The following is a 21,144-nucleotide window of genomic DNA, read 5'->3' as shown; positions in this document are numbered from 1 at the left end:
TTGAACAGGAAAAATTCTAACCAAACATTTACTTTATGGTAGTGGAGGAAGTAAGTGGATGTAGAGAAGGGTACCTACAACATAACCACATGAAAAAATTTAAAAGAGAGTTAAAGAGATAATTCTTTCCTGATAATGTGGTCTATAAAGCAAGGAATAAATTGAGGAGGTTAAAGTATAAGAGTACGATTAGTGACTACTTAAAGGAGTTCACTACTCTCATGCTTCAAATTCCTAACTTAGCATAAGAGAATGCATTGTTTTTCTTTATTGATGGGTTCTAACTTTGGGAAGAAAGCATTACAAAGAAGAAATATTAAGGATGTCGATGAGGCCATTATGGAGGCCGAATCACTCACCAAGTATCATCGAGGAGACTCTAAATTCAAGTCTTCCTCCAAGTCTAATTCTACTAAAGATGGGGGAGACAAAGTAAAGAGTTTCTCAACTAAGAAAGAAGGAAAGTATTCTTCAAAAAAAGAGTACAAAAAAAAGAAGAAAATTTTCGTGTCCGAAGAAGGATGTTTCGTATGTAAAGGACCACATCAAATGAAAGATTGTCTCAAGTTAGGAACTTTAGAATCTATCACTTTAAGAATGAGAGGTTCAATCACAGATGACCAAATATATTAGATTTGTCCAACTCATGAATGTTGTGTAGCGCAAGGAGGTATGCCCTATAGAAATAAAAGCTTTGTCAAGGCTTTTATAAATGAGAAACCTGTCATATCTATGATTAACACTGGTGTTACACATAACTTCATTACGTCTGATGAAGCAAAGATGTTTGGGTTGAAAAATACCGAAAAAAGGTTGGTTTAAACCTGTGAATACCACGGATAAACCTGTTAAAGGAGTAGCAAAAATGGTTGAAATGACTATATTTTTGAAAGGATCTTATAGATTTTTCAATAGTATCCATGAATGATTTTAAGATAGTCATCGTATGCATCATAAAAAAAAGGGGTCTATATGCATGGTCCTTACAATCTCTAAAAATAGGGAGCCACCGATACTTTTTGCTATGCAACTCAAAAAGATGTTCAAGAAGGGAGAGATGGCATACTTGGATTTATTACAAGCAGAATCAACGTTCGAAGGAGAAGATGTTTTTCCCAAAATCAAGAAAATCATTGAAGAAAATAAGGATGTGATTTCTCTGAGTTTTCAAAACAACTACTACATAGGAGAAAAATGGATCATAAGATTGAATTGGAGTCAGAAGTAAAACCTCCTTCCTCTGTACCATACAAGATGGCGCCCTAAAACGTGAGGAGTTGAAGAATAACTCAAGGATCTACTAGATGCTAGGTCGTTCATCCGTCCATCGAAGGTACTTTATGGCACACCAGTCTTGTTTCAAAGGAAGCATAATGGTTCGTGAAAACTATGCATCAAATATCGAGCATTTATAACAAGGTAACCGTCAAGAACAAATGCCTTATTCCTTTGATAGTTGATTTGTTTGATCAACTTGGTGGAGCCAACTAGTTCTCAAAGTTGGATTTGAGGCCAGGATATCACCAAGTGAGAATTGATAATATTGATAAAGTCTAAGACCATGTATGTCACAAGGTATGGATCGTATGAGTAGTTAGAGATCCTTTTGTCTTAGCTAATGCTCCTTCAACCTTCTATATCTTGATGAACGAGATCTTACGATCTTACCTTAATCAGTTTGTAGTGGTCTATGTGGATGATATTATTATCTATAGCAATATCTTGAAGGAACATGTACAACACTTATGAATTATGTTCAACATCTTACAAGAGAATAACATATATACGAAAAAAAATGTTACATTTTAAGGGATGAGATCTACTTCTTGGGATACATCGTGTAATATCCTGGTTTCCGTGTTAGAGTCGCATATGTGAGTTTTATATTTTATTCACATAACGTCTATGATATGTTTTTCTTTCTGCAATCTTTAAATAAAATGAATAATAATGTAATATTAATATTATTTTATTATTTAATTTTATTTGACGAAGGACGGTCACTTCATATTGGACCCGGAAGATTGAAAAAGCTCAGGTTTACTAATGTCATTTACATTAGTAATTTACCCAATCTTTATTCTAAGTAAATATCACCACTTGAGATGATTATTTGAGTTTTTACCATGTCTAATTACTTTAATTACCTTCTAAGATATTTAAAAATTTAACCTCACTGACTCAGCAGCTCAAAAATGCGATAAGCGTGCTTAATGCGCCTCACGTCGTGACACATGCCTTCCCTATTTCATTAAGTGACATTAGTCACTAATTACACCGTATAAAGGGCACAAATCTTCTCTCACTCCCTCAAGAACAGCCGTGACATGCATGGAGGATTTTGTTGATTTTTCAACTTTCTGAGTTCAATTTCTTGAGATCCGTGACCTCACAAAAATTCTGATCCGATAGAAGTGATTATATCTTTCTCTTCTATGCAACGACGTGTGTTTTATTCGGTAAAATCATAGAGTGGAGCTTCCCCTTCCAGGAAACAGTTTGGCCGAACCAAAAGAGGGAAGAAACCACCAAATTTTTGACGTTTTTGCTCTGTTTGACTTATCAAAAATCTCCTCCGGTATCTTGTGTGTGTTCTGCGCTTCAAAGAGGTAGGTTTGACTCTTTAATCGGTTAAAATTATAAAATAATTGATATATGTGGTTGGATTATTATTTGTTGACGTCTGTTGCTCAAATCTATAATTGGTAACTGTTGAAATTTTAGCTGAATTGCTGTTGGATTTGTTGTTGTGTTTTGGCCATGTTGAGAAATAAAGAATTGAGATGTTGTTGTTGAATAATTGACTGAAATCTGAGTTATATGATAGTATGTAACTTAGTTCTGATGGTCGGATTTTAATTTGGAATTAATGATAACTAAATGAGTATTTTAAACGGAGTTTTTGAGTAAAAAGAAGCAGAGTCTTAATTTTTGAGAAAGATTTAATGAACTTATTTATTTATTTATAAATATATGAATTTTTATTGAAATTAATTGAGTTTGGTTTTTAAAGAAAAAAATAATAGGTTGCAATAAAGAGTTTAAATCGGAAGACGGTTTTAGGAGAAATAAGATTTTAATTGAACGAAAAAGATTTTATTTTGAAAATGAAAAAATCGGGCCCTATTTACTTATTTTTAATGAAGTTTTGGGTGTTCGAAAGTTTATAAAATAGTTTGAATAATTTATAAAGTAACCAGTGAAGACTGTGTTGATTTTATAATAGTTTATAAAATAAGATTTTAATTGTGGTGTTATGGATAAAGAATTATTATATCTTTAGAGGTATTTGATTATGTGATGTGATGTTTGAGGTTTGGAAAGGCAACACCAATGACTCTTCTTGTCATCAATTTATCCGACAATAGAACGGTACGGGCGCTATAACCCAAGAGTGTGACCCGTCACTTTAATCGTGGGAGTGGTATGGGCGCTATAGCCGAAGAGCGTGCGGACGCCATAACCCAAGAGTGTACCAGACACTATACCCCAAAACGATGGCAACGAGAGACAACATTCGTGATAAACTCCATTTTTAGAGTTTATCTTGTGTTGAATTTAGAGGATTTTGTCAATTTTTCTCCCATTTATTCACTAAGATAGCATGATTTTTGTTATTCTTCTTTAATTGTGCTTAAGAGTGAAAGCATGATTTTTAGGTCTTAAAATAGCTAAATTTAATTCACCTTGATTCCATTAGATGTATTGATATGTTTGTTAAGTGATTTCAGGATTAGGAGGTAAAGATTGGATTGAGGGAATGAAGAAAAAGCATGTAGAAATGGAGAACTCATGAAGAAATGAAGGAATCTTAAAGCTGTCAAACTGACCTCTTCGCACTTAATCGATCATAACTTGAGCTACAAAAGTCCAAATAACGTGGTTTCAGTTGCGTTGAAAAGCTAACATCCGAGGCTTTGAAATGGTATAATATTTGCCATAGTTGCATTGCGTATAAGGATGCGTATATGCACTTTATGCGTACGCATCGGTGCTGCACGTGACTCACTATACTACAACTCGTGGCCAGCGATTTTAGGAGCATTTTGGGTCCAATCCAACTCATTTCTGATGCTATTTAACCCAAGGATTGAAGGAGAAATACATGTAGAAGTTACCAATTAGTTTAGTTTAGTTTTCACATGCTTTTAATTTAGTTTTCTAGAGAGAGAAGCTCTCTCTTCTCTCTAGAATTCGGATTAGGTTTAGATCTAGATCTACCTCTTCTTCTTCTCTCTTAATTTTTCTCTTTCATCCTTAATTGTTCTCTTGTAGTTGTAACATTCTACTTCTCTTGTAATTCCTTTATATTGTTAGTTGTAGTTGATGAACCTTCTTTTGTAGATCTACATTTCTTCTTCAATGCAATTGATAAGTTCTTTGTTGTTTTATAATTGTTTCGCTTCTCTATTATTGATCTCTTGCTTTTGTAATTAGATCTCTCTTTAATTCTTGTAATTCAAGTTGTTTAATTTTAATGCCTTCCAAGTGTTTGATGAAATGCTTGAAAGGATGTTAGAGTAGAATTTTATGTTCTTGGCTTGGGATGGTAATTTAGGAACTCTTGGGCCACTAATGTCCAAGTAATTGATTATTGGTAACCATTGACTCTAGTTCTCACTAATTGACTTAGTGGATAGCTAGGACTTATGGACTTGGATTGATATAGCTCATTTGACTTTCCTTTACTAGTCACTGGTTAGAGGATGATTTAATGGTTGTGGTTAGTGATAAGGATAGAGATCCTTGACCTCCAAACCTTGCCAAGACCGTTTTCTCATTTAGATTTCATTGCCATCTACTTTTCTTGTTTCTCATCTCTAACCCCAACATATACAACCCATAACCAATAACAAGAACACTACCCTGTAATTCCTTTGAGAGATGACCCGAGATTTAAATACTTCGGTTTATAGATTTTAGGGGTTTGTACTTGTGACAAACAAAATTTTTGTATGAAAGGATTATTGTTGGTTTATAAGCTATACTTGCAACAAGATTTCATTAGTGAAATTCTAGACCACGCAAAAATTCGATCATCATTTCGCAAAGATGTAATGCCGGGCACGAGTCAAAAACTGACAAATGAGCTCATTACCTGCACTAGGTCTAGACATGCATCATACTTGTTTGCGTATATCTCTTGTGTGTATTTTGAATTCGTTCTTATGGTTGTATATTATGTATTGTTTGCTCTTGATTGTTGTTTGCCCTATGTTCCTTTGTTGTGGTCTGATTAATCTGGGACACGTGGTCGATTTATAAAAAACAACTTAATTTGTTTTATCCCGACCCTACTAACAACTCCCCAGTTCTTACCCCATATCTTCCTTTCCCCTTCAGATGGAGACGAGTGTCATTTTCTATGAGTTCGAGCAGCCTTATGTGTACGAGGATCCTGCCCTTCATAACTTCTATGTGGTCGCCGCGAAGCCTTGAGTTCATATATACGTAGTTAGAGATCATCCCTTCCATCACTCGTTAACTTCATCCCTCTTTGATTCTGTTGCACCGTATTCCTTTTCGCTATCGTGGTTACATCCCGATTCTGTCTACCATCCTTTTGATTTCATGCATGGAGGTCCTGTTCTAGCACAGCAGGATGGTCAGGCGGTGTCTGAGCCTGGCCCTGTCATCGATGATCCCATCCCTGAGTTTTCTCCAATAGATTCGGATATGTCAATAGAGTATCTGTTTACTCAATCCTCTAACCCTTTCGCCATAGAGTCAATTGGGACTTCAGTCACTGCGGTTGGTCAGCCATCAGCTGTTGAGCAGATTTCTCCTAATGGTACAACTTCAGTAGGAGGTGGCAGTGATGGTAGCCCCCAGTGTACACCCGAGGTCATCATTATTTCTGACGACGAGGACACCGAGGAGATAGAGATTGAGGATCTGACTTCTGAGGACGATGAGGATCCTGAGATGGATATAGAGATCGTGGACTTGACCTCTGACAACGATTAGGCAGCGACATCAACACTTTCTTTTGGGCAGCTTTCTAGTTTAGCGTTTCTTTTGTCTTAGACTCTAACTTTTGTTTTTCGAGAGATCAGATTATAAGACTAGGCTAGTCTAGGTGTCAGATTCGGGGGCTTCTTAGCTGGAAAACTCGTGAAAATCTATAGTATTTTAAGAATATCTAGAGTGTTATCATAAACAAAATAAAACAAGGACTTATGTGCAATAGGTAGAAGAGAATATCAAGATAAATTTTAGAAATCAAATATGTTTAATTTAACTTTAAAAGTTAATTTGATTATAATATCTACTAATATTCTTTTTTTAATAAATACTTGAAGAATTTAGTGAGTCATATCGAAAAATAAATAGAAAAGTGTTATGTCTACTGAAAGAAATGTTGAAGATTGATCTGTGTATTAATTTTTTTTAGAAGCTAAAATATCCATTTTTAAAATTCTTGAAGACTGATTTGGATAATACTCCATCACAAAATAAACTAAAGCCTGATTTGTTTGTTAAAATAAAATTCTGGAGATATTTTTTGTATTTTTTTTTTATTTTTAAATTAAAATATTTATTTTTAAAATTTTTTGAGATTGGTTTCGATAATTACTCAAAAAAAATTATCGACACCGGCATAAATCATCTATAACACCGTCGATACTCTACGATTTTCTAGTTGTTTGAGTAGCGATGAGCTTCGGTAAAATAAGTTACCATTTAAATTTTAGGTGAATGCTATGGTGCCTAAAAGATGTTGCCTATTTACTAAAAAAGGTTAAAAAATAATATTTAATTTAAAAAATATAACAATAAATAATTTTTAAAAAATTAAAACTTACTACAGAAAGTAAGTTAGGCAAAATTTAGGCACCAACTTATAGGCACCATAGAATTGGCCTAAATTTTATTGTTGGTCATTGGTAATTATTGTTGTTGAAAGTTATAAACGTCTCGTTTGAAAATTTAGTTTATCACATCATTGCTTAATAAAATAAATTAACTGTTGCAATTATAATTAATTAATTATACAGCTTCAGATTTTAAAGATTCAAAAAATAAAATATAAAAAATCGTATGAACTAAAACAAAATAGGTGTCTTTTACAGGTATGATCTAAAAGTTCTCCATGTATTTTGCATATGGACTTTGACTAAGCGAGATTATACATATGTCAATTTCAATAGACGCCATATTTTTTCCTTATTCTATATATTATAGATGTTTTTTTTTTTTTTTCATAAAAGCTAATACATAAATTTTGATATAACTTTTAATTTTATGTACATTATTTTTCTACACTTTTTTATATACGTAGTATAAAAGAAAAAAATTACTTTTATTAATTATTTTTAATACTCAAAGTAAAAAAATACAAAATAAAATCTACACAAAATAGTTTAAAATATATTCCTATTTCTAAAATAATTACACATCAGAAACATGAAAAAAAAAAACAGAATAAACAAGTGCTATTTTGAAAAGCGAAAAATCTCACAAGGAGAAAATCTTGAAAAATGCCTTTAATTATTGTTTATCTAAAATAAAAATCTGAATACTCTTCTCTCTAAATATTATTTAAGTATACCTTTTAGAATAAGTTAAAAATTATCTTTCTTACTAATTAATTCTTATTGATTGTCCTTAGAGGTAATTAATTTAATTTCCCTGTTGTAGACATTTAATCCACCAAAAAACAACACAGATAGCACTTTAGGGTCATACCTTGAGACCAAAACAAATTGCTAACAGTAATGAGGCAATTCTTATTGTTCAGCAGCTAACTCCTTTGTTGTTTCTACATTTTCCCCCCTTCTTCCAGTTGCATCTCTTCCTCACATTTTCTTCGCCTTTTTAAATACTCAAAAAGTATTATGAAGCTTCAGCCCTGCGAAATGCGTTTACCAAAATTGTTAACATTTAAGGCTACAATTTTTGCTTAATTAAGCTCTCTCCATATATATAAACATTTCAATTAAGCTCTCTCCATAATAAGCTACAAAAAAAACTAACCTTTGTATTTCGATTGGGATGATTTGCCTTTATTTCTTCATCACTATCTTCCAAGCGAAAAACTCGAGAGAGAACAAGAAGTTATGCTAATCGAGTGAGATAACAAAGACGAAAGTTTTTTTTTTTTTTTTTTTTTAAGTCAAATATGCAAAGCTACAAGATGTTCTTAAAAATAAACCATATATGATATGATGGATGGAAAGAAAAAGCGTGGGATTAAAAGATGTAATAATTTCCAGACACGAAAGCACCTTGGCATGTTCTTTTATTGCAGATGTGCGAATAAGTTATATTTAAAGGAAAAAATAGTAATTTTTATTTGTTGATTAAAAATATATAGGGCTTTATTCAAAATTAAACTTATACTCCTAATCAGATATTTATTTATTTATTTATTTTGACTAGATAGAGTATTTTTTAGGGAACAAATTAAATAAAATAGATATTTTTTAAATCGTATTATATCTAAATAAAAACTTTTAGAAACTAAAATAAAAGATAAAGGTTCTAATTAAACAAAAAACATATTTATAACAAAAAATAAATTTAATATTGATACACTATCAATTTAAAAAAATTTTAAATGTATATCTAATTATGTAACATTCTATTAGCAAAAATAATTATTTTTTACCTTAACGGTGAATATGATTATTTAAAAAAATAAATATAATTAAATAATTATATAAAATATTTTATACTATAAATATATTAAAATTAAACGCATAAAAAAATTAAAATGACTTTTTTTTTCTCTTTGGCCACGTATACATCAAAACACACAAGACAAACAACCCACGCACATTTCTATAAGTTGAAGTTATCAAATTTTTCCATTTTAAATTTTGGTATTGACATCGATCTTAAATCTAAAATCAAGAATATCTCTAAATTATTTGTTTTCATGTGAAAGATCATACAATATATATTATTGTAATCACATAGCATATTCAGATTGAACTTTTCTTCGAAATCAAATGGTTCTAAATTCCTAAATTCTAATATATATATTACTTTTATATTAAAATTTTTACATATTTTTATTTTAAATATTAAAATAATTAATAAAAAAAGAAAAAAATTATATTTTACAATATAAAAAATTATTATATATAGTATAAATATTATTTTTTAAAATTAAAATAGGATTCTTGAATAATAAAAAAAAATTTATTTAAATTTTTTTTTCTAAGTTTATAACAACCACCCTAGTTGTTCTTAGAAATGGAGCCCGATGTGAGTTGTGACCATATAATATAAGAGGCAAATATAAAATACTATACAAGCCTAAGTCACAAAATTTAAATTGTTTAAAATTCAAAAGATGATATTTGTGTTTAGAATCATTTAGGGTCCGGTTGACAAGTTTTAAAAGCTATTTTTTTTAATTTTTGACTTATAAAAAGTAATAGTATTAATATTTAGTATAATTTTTAAAATTAAATTGTAACTTTTTAAGAAGTTATTTAAGTGTTTATGAAAAAGTTAAAAAAAATAAATTTTCTCATAATAAATTTTTTTTATCACATTTCTTTTAAAATAAATATTTTTAAAATTAAAAAATTAAATACAAAATAACTTACCTATAAATTATTTTTAATATAAGTATTTATTGTTTAAATTATTTTTTTAAAAATAATTTAATTAAATTGTTTATAACCTTAGGATAATGCATGCCCCAGTCACCAACAATTGTACCTTCACCTTAAATACAATGCTAGAGTCACTAATAAATTTACCTTAACCTTACTACAATAATGCCCGAGTCACCAATAATTGTACCATAACCTTAAATGCAATGTCCGAGTCACCAATAATTGTACCTCAACCTTATCGTTTTGCCGGAGTCTATGGATGCTATTATAGCTGCAGTATTTGGTTGTTATTTGACCCAGTTGATTGCTGTATTTCTAAGAAATTGTAGAAAGGGGACATGTATTAACATTGTCATATTTTGGGCAGTTGGATGGGCGCCTGATCCAACTCACCCAGCATTTACTTTTTTTTGTTTTGTGTCAACTGTTGTAACATATATTCTTTCTTATCCACAAATAGAAAAAAAATGTTAATTTTAAGTGAAAAAATTAATAAGATAATAAAATAATAAATTATCATTAAATGTGTAACTTTTATTATATATAAAATTATTATGCTAATTTAAGAGGAATTAGATATTTATTTTTTATTTTACCAATCTTTTCGATTTACAAAAACAATCCAAAAAAATAGTCATAAGAATTGAGTAGCAAATGTGATGATATTTTCTAATAATAATAATTTTAAAAAAATAAATATATGATTGACTTTGATCCATAATTAAAAGTCAGGTCTAAAATAAAGAAAAATAATCAGCCACCGTGGAAGAGTTATAGAAAAATATCCAGGACATCATTTCAATTGTATAAATATTTTATGTAGTATTTTTTCAACTTTAATTCATAAAATTTACATTAAATGTTTGTTAATTTAAGTATTAAAATCGTCTTTTATAAATACTATTCCATACTCACTAAAAAATTTTGAACGACGACGTTGTTTCGCTGAAAAAGATGTCGAAATTCTATTGAAAAAGATGTTAAGACAAAATCCTCATCAAAAGAAATCTGGATATTTCAATACAAAATATAATAATTTATTCACATAATTTTCTAATATTATCAAGATATTTTTATTTTAATTGTTTTGTGCATATAACACCAAAATACTAACATCGCTTTTTAAATAAGCATCTTTATAACAAAATTAATGAACTTAAATAAGAAAAAAAGTTCTTAAGTTTAATAGTGTTTATTAAAATATTATATTTTTGACAAAATTAATAAAAAAAATTTGGCGGTATATTCAAAAATATTAATTTATATAATAAGTTTATCCAAAAAAATAAAACTAGTAATTTTATCGTTAATATGACCCTTTTCAAATGATTTGTTTAGAAATTAAATCTTTATTCTTTTATGATTATCTTATATATACTTCATATTTTTGTGGTTATTTGAATGGTTTTCAACTTTTATTGAATACAAGAACAATTTCGTTAGGTAATCAAAAAAATTCTGCCAGCTCTCATCAATTTTCGTTGGGTTGGATTTTAAAATTCATCAAACAAAAAAAATACACTTCAGTTATCCAAATTTACTCTAATTTAGAATTACATTAAATCACTTTTTCCTACTTTTTTTTTTCCCGCTGTGCATATCCCTTTTATCTCCATCCTATTGCTGAACAACCATCCCATGGCGACGCATCGCAGACCTCCGTCACACACCGATTCCATCTCCGCAACTCGACGACGCCAACACCACACGCGAGAACGCTGTCGTCACAAATCGTCGCACGGTCGCACCGCCAACCTTGATAACTTCTGTGGCGTCAACGCTGGTCTTTCGTTGGCGAGCTCTCATCAGCGTCAACAATGGTCTTCCGTCGGTGAGCAGCTCAATGCCACTACTGCCGCTCCAAACGAAGGTGACCGTCGCTACTCCATTGAAGTTGCGTCGCCTTCTCTGCTAGACCACTTGACGCCGCCTCTCCCATGCTTGGCCTCCACGCATGCTACGCTGGACTTTTAATGGAAGTGTCTTTTTAATTTGATCGTGTCTTTTTTATGGTTCTGTCTAATGGAAGTGTATTTGTGGACGTGTCTTCTGGATGTATTCTTTTATGCATGTGTCTTCTAGTAGAAGTGTTTTTATCGGTCTGCGTAGTGGCACAGTAACAGCACAATCACGATGTCGGCAACAGTACCTGTAGAGGGATTAGGTTTGATAGTGGGTCTAGGTTTAGAACGTGAATTGAATATGAAATTACTGTTTTTGGACAATCATTATGTTACGGCCTGGCCCAAACACCACGCGGGCCGACCCGACCCGTAGGCCACCCGACCCGAACGGTCGGGTGCGAGGCGCTCAACCACCGACCCGGACACGCGTCCTTGACAGCTCTCTACTACAGCTGTATGGGGAAGTTTCAAGGAAGGTGGGTCTACCCTTGCGGGACCCACTTCTGACACGGTATATAAGGGGAGGGTCCTACCCCTCCCCCAAGGTACGTCACACATACCACTTTACCCCATTTCTCGCCTGCATCACGACTGACTAGAGCGTCGGAGTGTCTTTGCAGGTGACACCCCCTCTCCACGCAAAGAACTCAGGACGTCGGCTACTCCATATTTGGCCCCGCAACCCGGAACCAGGCCATACCCCTACTCATCAACCCGAAGCCCCCTCCGAACCGTCCGGTACCTGACAAACCGAACATTGACGCCGTCTATGGAGACCGAACGTAAATGGACGTCATAGCAAGTGCTGCGGACCCAGGCGACAGGGCCAATCCGAGGGGGGCAGCCTCCGTGGCTTCCTCCCGGGGACGCACGAGATCCCCTCCTCGACGACCCGAGCCACCTTCACGAGCCCAAGAAAGACACCCCTTCGGGGGAACTGGCAGTGATAGCGCCAGGATAATGCAGGAACTGCGCCATAGGGTGCAGAACCTGGAGCGCCAGCTGGCAGATCAGGAGCACCGTCAACAAACTTCCGATCCCAACTATTTCCCGTCTCCCGAGATCCGGGGAAGAACCTCTCACAGAAGCCGCTCCCAGCGCACTCCCACCCCAAGATTGGGATCTGAAAGTAGCCGGGAAGACCAGGAACACCCGAGAAGACGGTATGACCCCTTCATCTATGCCCGATCTAGATGGACTTGCGCCGCTGGGCGAGATCGGGAAGACGACGGAGAAAGAACGAGGAGAACGCGACGACCTGTGATCATGGGAGCAACCCCCTTCCACCATTCCATCCTCGAGGTCCGGCTACCAAAGCACTTTGATAAGTCGACAGACATGAGGTACGATGGAATTCAAGACCCACATGAGCATCTAACGGCCTTCGAGGCCAGAATGGATTTGGAGGGGGAAGGCGACGAAGTCAGGTGTCGCGCCTTCTCGATCATTTTGGCGGGACCCACAATACGGTGGTTTAATAGCCTCCCGCAAGGTTCTATCGCTAGGTTCTCGGATATTAGCCGCGCCTTCTTGGCCCAATTCACTACCCGAATTGCGAAGGCGAAACACCCGATCAACTTACTCGGGGTGACACAAAGGCCCGGCGAGCAGACCAGAAAATACTTGGATCGGTTCAACGATGAGTGTTTGGAGATCGACGGCCTAACCGACTCGGTGGCCAGTTTGTGTTTGACGAACGGACTTTTGAATGAGGATTTCAGGAAGCATCTCACCACGAAGCCAGTATGGACGATGCAGGAGATCCAAAGCATAGCCAAGGAATATATCAACGATGAAGAAGTCAGTCAAGTCGTGGCTACCAACAAGCGGTAGCCCTCCTACCATCAACCTCGGTAGCACGGTGGCGGAGAAAGGCAGAAGGAGCGCACCAGGGACGGCGGTCCAGGCAAGACATCCGGGCCATTTACTCGAGTCAAAAAGTTCACCAATTACACCCCTCTCACCGTCTCCATTGTAGAAGTTTATCAGCAGATAGCCGAGAAAGGAATCTTGTCGAAGCCCCGACCTCTAAAGGACCGAACCGGAGGGAACAAGAGCCTCTATTGTGATTATCATAAGGGCTATGGATATAAGATGCAGGATTGCTTCGACCTGAAGGACGCGCTAGAGCAGGCGATCCGGGACGGAAAGCTAGCCGAGTTCTCGCACCTCATCAGGGAGCCGAGGAGACGTGAACGAGACCGAGATGGGGAGGACAAAAGCCGCGCGGTAAAATGACGCCAAGAGCCCGAGGACAATGAGCGCGGCCTCACCATAGTAAATGTGGTAATCGGAAGAGACGCGGCTCCGAGGTCGAAGTCGGCACACAAAAAGGATGCCAAAGTCCTAGCGGTCTCGTCGTCTAGCCCCACGCCAAGTTCTAAGAGGACCCCACCCATATCATTTAGTCCGGACGACCAATGGTTTGATGAGATCACGGAAAACCCTCCAATGGTCATCACGGGTAGGGTAGGGACCGGCTTGGTCAAAAGGATCCTCGTGGACACTGGCGCTGACTCGAATATCATGTTCCGCAACGTGTTCGATGCCCTAGGCCTCTGAGATGCCGATCTAAAAACCCACCAGCACGGTATAGTAGGCTTGGGCAACCACTTCATCAAGCCTGATGGAATAATCTCCCTGCCTATATCCATAGGGTCAAGACAGAGGAAAAGGTCGGTAATCGCGGAGTTCGTGGTCCTCCGAGACTCCACAGCCTACAACATCATCCTTGGGAGAAATACCATCAACGATCTTGGGGCAGTGATCAGCACAAAGATGTTGGTAATAAAGTTCATCACTGATAACGGATCTGTGGGATCCATAAGAGGGGACTTGGAAACGGCAGTCGCTTGCGACCACGCCAGTCTCTCCTTAAGAAAGAAATCCAAAGAGGCGTCGGGAGTCTTCCTCGCCGACCTGGACGTCAGAGTCGAGGACAAGCCTAGACCCGAGCCAGAAGGAGACTTAGAGAAGTTCAGGGTTGGCGACTCCGAGAAAAAGTTTACTTTCGTCAACAGAAACCTTCCACACCAATTGAAAGAACCTTTAATGGAAATGATCAGGGCTAACGGCGATCTCTTTGCCTGGACGCCAGCCGACATGCCTGGGATAGACCACCAGATCATGTCTCATCGCTTGGCAGTCAGGGCGGAGGTCAAACCAATAGCCCAAAGGAGAAGGAAAATGTCACAAGAAAGAGTAGAGGAGGTGGCCAGGTAGACAGCTAGCCTCCTTGAAGCGGGGTTCATACGAGAGCTCGATTACTCGACCTGGCTGTCGAACGTAGTCCTAGTTAGAAAGCACAATGGTAAAATGGAGGATGTGTGTGAATTACTCCGACCTTAACAAGGCATGTCCCAAGGACTCCTACCCCCTATCCAACATAGATGCGCTTGTCGATGCGGTGCCAGGATACCGGTATCTGAGCTTCATGGATGCTTACTCTGTTTACAATCAGATACCGATGCACTGGCCTGACGAGGAAAAAACGGCGTTCATAATGCCAGGTGGGACATACTACTACAAGGTAATGCCATTCAGGCTGAAGAACGCGGGAGCCACCTACCAAAGGTTGATGAACAAGATATTCAGCAACCTTATAGGCAAAACGGTGGAGGTATACGTAGATGATATCTTGGTAAAAACTAACCGGCCTAATGACCTCACAAGCGACCTTGAAAGCGTGTTCGCCTCGCTTCGACAGCACGGCATGAGGCTCAACCCACTCAAATGTGCCTTTGCCATGGAAGCAGGAAAATTCTTGGGGTTTATGATAACCCAGAGGGGAGTAGAGGCCAACCCAAAAAAATGTCAAGCAATACTCCAGATGAAGAGCCCGGGGTGTGTCAAGGACATTCAGAGGTTGGCGGGAAGGCTCACAGCGATTTCCCGCTTCCTCGGGGCGTCGGCTGCTAAGGCGTTACCATTCTTCAATTTGATGAAGAAAGGGGTAGCTTTCGAGTGGACCCCGGCATGTGAAGAGGCTTTTGAACACTTCAAGAAAATACTGGCATCACCACCAGTCCTCGGGAAGCTCAAGAACGGTGAACCGTTATACTTGTACTTGGCCATAACGGATGAAGCGATGGCAGGCACAACAACCAATCTACTTTGTGAACAGAGCACTGCAAGGAGCGGAACTTAGATATATTAAATTGGAGAGGCTAGCACTTGCGCTTCTACACTCTTCCCGTAGATTACGACAGTACTTTCAAAGTCATAAAGTGGTCATTAGGACGGATCAGGCAATTCGCCAGGTCCTCCAAAAGCCCGACTTAGCGGGAAGAATGATGACCTGGGCAGTCGAACTATCCCAGTACGACTTACAATACGAACCCAGGCACGCGATCAAAGCGCAATCCATGGCCGACTTCTTGGTGGAGATGACAGGAGACCCAACCGAGGCACCGAGCACACGGTGGAAACTCCACATAGACGGAGCCTCCAACCAAACATTCGGCGAAGCCGGGATAATCTTAGAAAGCCCCACTGGGGTCGTTTACGAGCAGTCGATCAAGTTTGAGTTCTCGGTGTCAAACAACCAAGCGGAATACGAAGCCCTCCTTGGCGGATTGGTCCTGGCTAAGGAAGTTGGAGCCACAAGACTCGAAGTGTGTAGCGATTCACAGGTCGTGACTTTGCAAATAAATGGGGCATATCAGGCCAGAGACTCGTTGCTACAAAAATACCTGGAAAAAGTTTAGGAACTAACCGAGCAATTTGAGGAAGTCTCAGTGCAGCACGTCCTGAGAGAGAGGAACATGCGAGCAAACCTCTTGTCAAAGCTGGAAAGTACCAAGCCAGGAGCGGGAAACCGATCTCTCAACCAAGGCCTAGCAAGAGAGCCGACAGTTACTCTCCATATAACAAGGGTGGGACCCTCTTGGATGGACCCGATTACCGACTTCCTGGAAAGTGGCCAAATCCCTGACAATGAGAAGATGGCCAGAGCGTTAAGAAGGAAAGCGGCCAAGTATGCGATCATACAAGGTCAGTTGTTTAAAAAGGGACTTAGCCAACCCTTGCTGAAATGCCTGCACCCCGACCAAACAGATTATGTGCTCAGAGAGGTCCATGAGGGGTGCTGCGGTTACCACATCAGGGGGCAAAGCCCTAGCAAGAAAGCTCATTAGAGCTGGTTATTACTGGCCATCGATGATGAGAGACTCCCAAGAATTTGTAAGAAAATGTGTCAAGTGCCAAGAGCACGCCAATTTCTACAAGGCCCCGGCAACCGAGCTCAATATATTGACGTCTTCCCAACCGTTCTCTCATTGGGGATTCGACCTCCTGGGACCCTTCCCGGTAGGTCCAGGGCAAGTCAAATACCTCATAGTTGCTGTCAACTACTATACCAAGTGGATAGAGGTCGAGCCACTGGCCAGCATATCCTCATCCAATTGTTGGAAGTTTATGTGGAAACAAGTGATAACTCGATTCAGCATCCCTGAGGTCATCATCTCCGATAACGGGACGCAGTTCACCGATAAAAAGTTCGTTGAGTTCCTTGCTGGTTTGGGCATCAAGCAAAAATTCTCATATGTGGAACACCCGCAAACGAATGGCCAAGTCGAGGCCGCAAACAAGGTCATCTTGCTAGGCCTCAAAAAGCGGCTTGATAAGAAAAAGGGACCATGGGCTGACGAACTCGTCTCCGTCCTCTGGTTCTACCATACAACCGTGAAATCATCTACAAGGGAAACCCCATTCCGTCTGACATACGGGGTGGATGCTATGATACCTGTAGAAGTCGGCGAGCCGAGTCCACGGCTGCTTCTGGGAGGAGTAGAGGAAGCTGTAGAGAAAGACCTAGTAGACGAGGCTAGAGAAAGAGCTCAATCCCCTCTTCTCAAAATACATTTCGAACTGCTTCCCTTATAATTCGAATTGGTGAGATTCGAACTACTCTGTGCATAATTCGAATTAGTTGAATTCGAACTACCTTGAATTCCATGCATGAATAGTTCGAACTGGTCACATTCGAATTACACTTCCCTATTAATTCGAATTGACCTGGTTTGAATTACTTGTGGTTTCCTAGTTCGATTTAGATTGATTCGAATTACATAGAAACATGCTTTTGGGTGATTCCTGTTACATTTTTTGCTTTAGTAGAATTCTGTAATTTTTCCTTCCATTTGGTTTAATATTGTGATTTGCCCTAATTGATGACTATAGATCACAAAATGTGTTGACTCTATAGTACTACTATTTTTTTTTATTCTTACTATAAAATTCAACACTATAACATACTAAACCAATTTCAAACTATTTTGTGGAACTAACCGTTTTCAAGTGTATAGGAATCTCATTCCTCGACTTAGTGCATATTTTATTTTCTGTTATATCTATTATACCAAAAAAAAAATGTATTTTGTATTCTTTAATTACGGTATTATTTATTGGTTCCTTATCAATAATTTTTATTACATCATATAAATTTATGCCTTTTTGTCTATGGTTAATCTAAACTAATTTCAATAAAATTATAGACAAAGTCGTTATAAGAAGTACCTGTTCAAGTGGAATTAGAACTTGCTGATCTTCTACAGAAGTCTTCGCCTCTTGACAATCGAATACCATCCATTTATACACTTGTATATATAGTTCTTTTAGGTTTGGAAATTGAAGCCTGTGTAGTCCCGGATAAAAGTATTTGAGCAGTGGCACTTCTGATAAGTACAGAAAACTTAGAGAATCAAACACAATCTTTATGGGGGTGTCTTCTAATTCTGAGACTGTTTTATCCTTTGCAAATATTTTTACCAACTGATCACAATTGTTTATTGAAAGTGTTTTCAGCATGACAAAATCTTTAGGCATGGATGATGGAAACACATACTCAAGACTATCACATCTATCAACTCTCAAATCTTGAAGAACTTGGAAGTGAATCATTCCTTTGGGATCCGTGTCCCACACATGTGTCAAATTTGGTAGATTCTCTAAAGACACTTTTTTCAAACGGGACATGCCCATAGCTGTTGTCACCTTATTGCTACTGTCGTCATTCATATTAAAGATGACTTGCACTGCATCGCAATCGGCAACTTCCAGATTTTCCAAATTCTTAAAGCAATGAAGCAAATGAAATGGAATTACATACGCAAGATAATCACATCTCTTCACAACCAAAGATTTTACATTGCGAAACATATTCACTTGCACCAATGTTTTATCTTGACGCCATACTTGTAACTCTGACGATTTGAAAGCTGCAAATGAACCTATAAATAGATGTGTCTTATGAGAATCAAGTTTCTGTAAATTACAATATGTATTTTTGGTTTTATATACAATTAAAAAGTGATATGATTTAATAAATAAAATTAACAAAAACTAGAGAATATGAAAAAAGATTTTTAATTTAATATAGTGCATGTCTAAATATGACTAATATAGAAAATAACATAAAGTAGCAGTTTAGTTCAATATTTAGCAATGTAGCAAATACAAGTGGAAGGATATTAAGAAGGAGGCGCACAATTAAAAAGAGGACATCAGAAGGCTTGGAAAAGGAGCATATATCATAAATGAGCTGACAGAGTACCTTATCTATCATTTGAATGGTGGCATTCAAGTCACCTTCCCAATACCCTTTCTCTTCCTCGCCAAATCTTTCTCTGACAAGTACACTTTTTAGCTTGGGTGCTCTTATGTGCTTTGCGGTGAACGTTTTCATGTTGGGGCAATCTGATAGAATCAGTTTTTCTAACAAGGACACCCAAAACTCACAATATAAGTTGCTACAGAAACTTTTGAGGTTGCTTAGTCCTTCAAGTTGTATAGTTATCAACTTGGCAAAGACAATTTTAATCTCCTCGTCATTTCCCTCCTCATCCTTGGTAACTATTTCATTTAATTTACCACATTTGGCTATCTTCATGGTGGTGAGTTGAACCAAACTCTTTGCTGTTGAGCATGTCATTAGAGTTTTCAATTTATGACAGCTCTTCACTTCCAAGTATGTCAAGTGATTGAAGGACACGGAGGAATGTGCCAACCTCCTCAATTTGTCGCAGGAATATAATTTCAGGCGCTGCAGTGATCTCTGAAGAGCAGGATCTCTTTCAAATCCAATATCCTCCATCTCTCGTGCCCACAGTTAATTCCTTAAGAAGTAATACGGTTCCCAACCTTTGCTGCGAAGAGGTGTTTTCACTTGGCACGAACTCTCTAATGTTAGAATCAAAACTCAATTCAAAGGTTTGTAGATTAGGAATAGTGTGGAGGAAGCAGTATAAAGTCTCATGATCACTCTGCCATTGGCTCAAGTAAAGCTCTTTCAAAGAGTTAAAGCGATACTTGCCTCTGTTGTTCATTAACCATTTGACTCCTTTTGAGGTGATTTTCAGAAGTTCCAACTTGGACATTACCTGTACATCAATTTATATTGAAAATAAATTTAGCAAATATCTTCTTATGTTTATATTTTAAATAAAGGTAAGTAATTTTTTTTGTCTTTTAACATTTGCGCTTTTTTTTCAAAAATATCCTTAACGTCTTAGTTACATTCAATTTTGTCCCTAATATTTTCAATTTGAATCAAAATTATCGCTGAATGTTAATTTTATGTAAGACGTTAGGACAAAATTGAAAACGTTTAAAGATAATTTTGACACAAATCGAAAACGTTAAGGACAAAATTGAATAAAATTAAACGATAGAGTATTTTTGAAAAAAATTCAAATATTAGGGACAAAAAATTTACTTTTAAATGATTATTTCATCAATTAATAATAATAATAATAATAATAATAATAATAATAATAATAATAATAATAATAATAATAATAATAATAATAATAATAATTTGTCGTTATTCATGGAATGTCTATGCGACCATGAGACTCATGATCATGATGTGGTGGATATGAATTGGAGTAGAGTAGTAGACAATAAGGTCATATGTTTTACTAAGCATTCTCACCTTTTCAGCCGATAAAAATGCTCTTTTTTCTTCATTGTCACTTTCTGTTTTGAATATTTCCAGATTTGGACACGAAGTCACTGTCAGTTGCTTCAATTTTGGACACTCTACAATATGTCTCCCTTTGTAGAAGCATCGGATGCTTGGTAAGCTAGAAAACGACATTGCAACTACTTCAGGAAACTCCAATGCTTCATTGCTTGTTTTTGATCCACCATCACAGGCAATGATTTCCACCAAATTTGACATGAGTAAATCGAAAACTATTCTAGATTTTCAAGATCCTTGGCTATAGAAGATGGCAACACATTGCTCAATGTGTTACATTCAGAAATCTCTATACTCTGCAGATTTGTGAAGTTAACCACTCCTTTTGGATCTTCACTCCACACATACTTCAAATATGGGAGATTATGCAAATCAATAACCTCTAGTGGTGATGCAAATTTTGCATCACTTTGTTGTGGAGGACATCTACTTTCGAAAATGAATTCCACCCTCACACATGAATAAACCTTCAAGCTTTTCAAACTCAAATAACAGCATTTCATGTATCTAGGGAAAATCTTGTCAATCTTATTGCACTGGCTGATATCGACAGAAATGAGACTAGAAAATGAATCTGCCCTTACTTCATCTTCATGTGGCCATATTTCTTTTAGCATCTCCATTCGACTTAACTGGATTTCCTCCAACTTAGGAAAGATACAATCCTATTTTGATGCAAAATAGTACA

The 21,144-nt window shown here is 36.8% G+C and overlaps 2 protein-coding genes across 3 annotated transcripts in view; both read right to left on the bottom strand.

The window, feature by feature from the left end:
* LOC107626022 (uncharacterized) overlaps nucleotides 1-8,229 on the bottom strand; it is a 51,539-nt gene extending 43,310 nt beyond the window's left edge. For both annotated transcript variants that reach the window (XM_088503996.1, XM_088503997.1), the window contains exons 1-2: nucleotides 7,978-8,229; nucleotides 7,690-7,852 (exon numbers count right to left, since the gene is read on the bottom strand). The gene's annotated coding sequence lies outside the window, so the exon portion shown is untranslated. The remainder of the gene's footprint in view (nucleotides 1-7,689; nucleotides 7,853-7,977) is intronic.
* Nucleotides 8,230-17,919: 9,690 nt separating this feature from the next.
* On the bottom strand, nucleotides 17,920-19,406 carry LOC148575361 (uncharacterized). Its single transcript, XM_088506190.1, has 3 exons — nucleotides 19,029-19,406; nucleotides 17,993-18,739; nucleotides 17,920-17,949 (listed from the first exon to the last, which is right to left on the bottom strand). The coding sequence occupies exons 1-3, from the start codon at nucleotides 19,404-19,406 to the stop codon at nucleotides 17,920-17,922; spliced, it is 1,155 nt and encodes a 384-aa protein (XP_088362316.1).
* Nucleotides 19,407-21,144: the final 1,738 nt, after the last annotated feature.

This window comes from Arachis ipaensis, chromosome B2, assembly GCF_059453495.1.
Source record: "Arachis ipaensis isolate K30076 ecotype BB chromosome B2, ASM5945349v1, whole genome shotgun sequence".
In the NCBI taxonomy this organism is placed as follows: Eukaryota; Viridiplantae; Streptophyta; class Magnoliopsida; order Fabales; family Fabaceae; genus Arachis; species Arachis ipaensis.
This window is presented reverse-complemented; position numbering and strand designations above follow the sequence as displayed.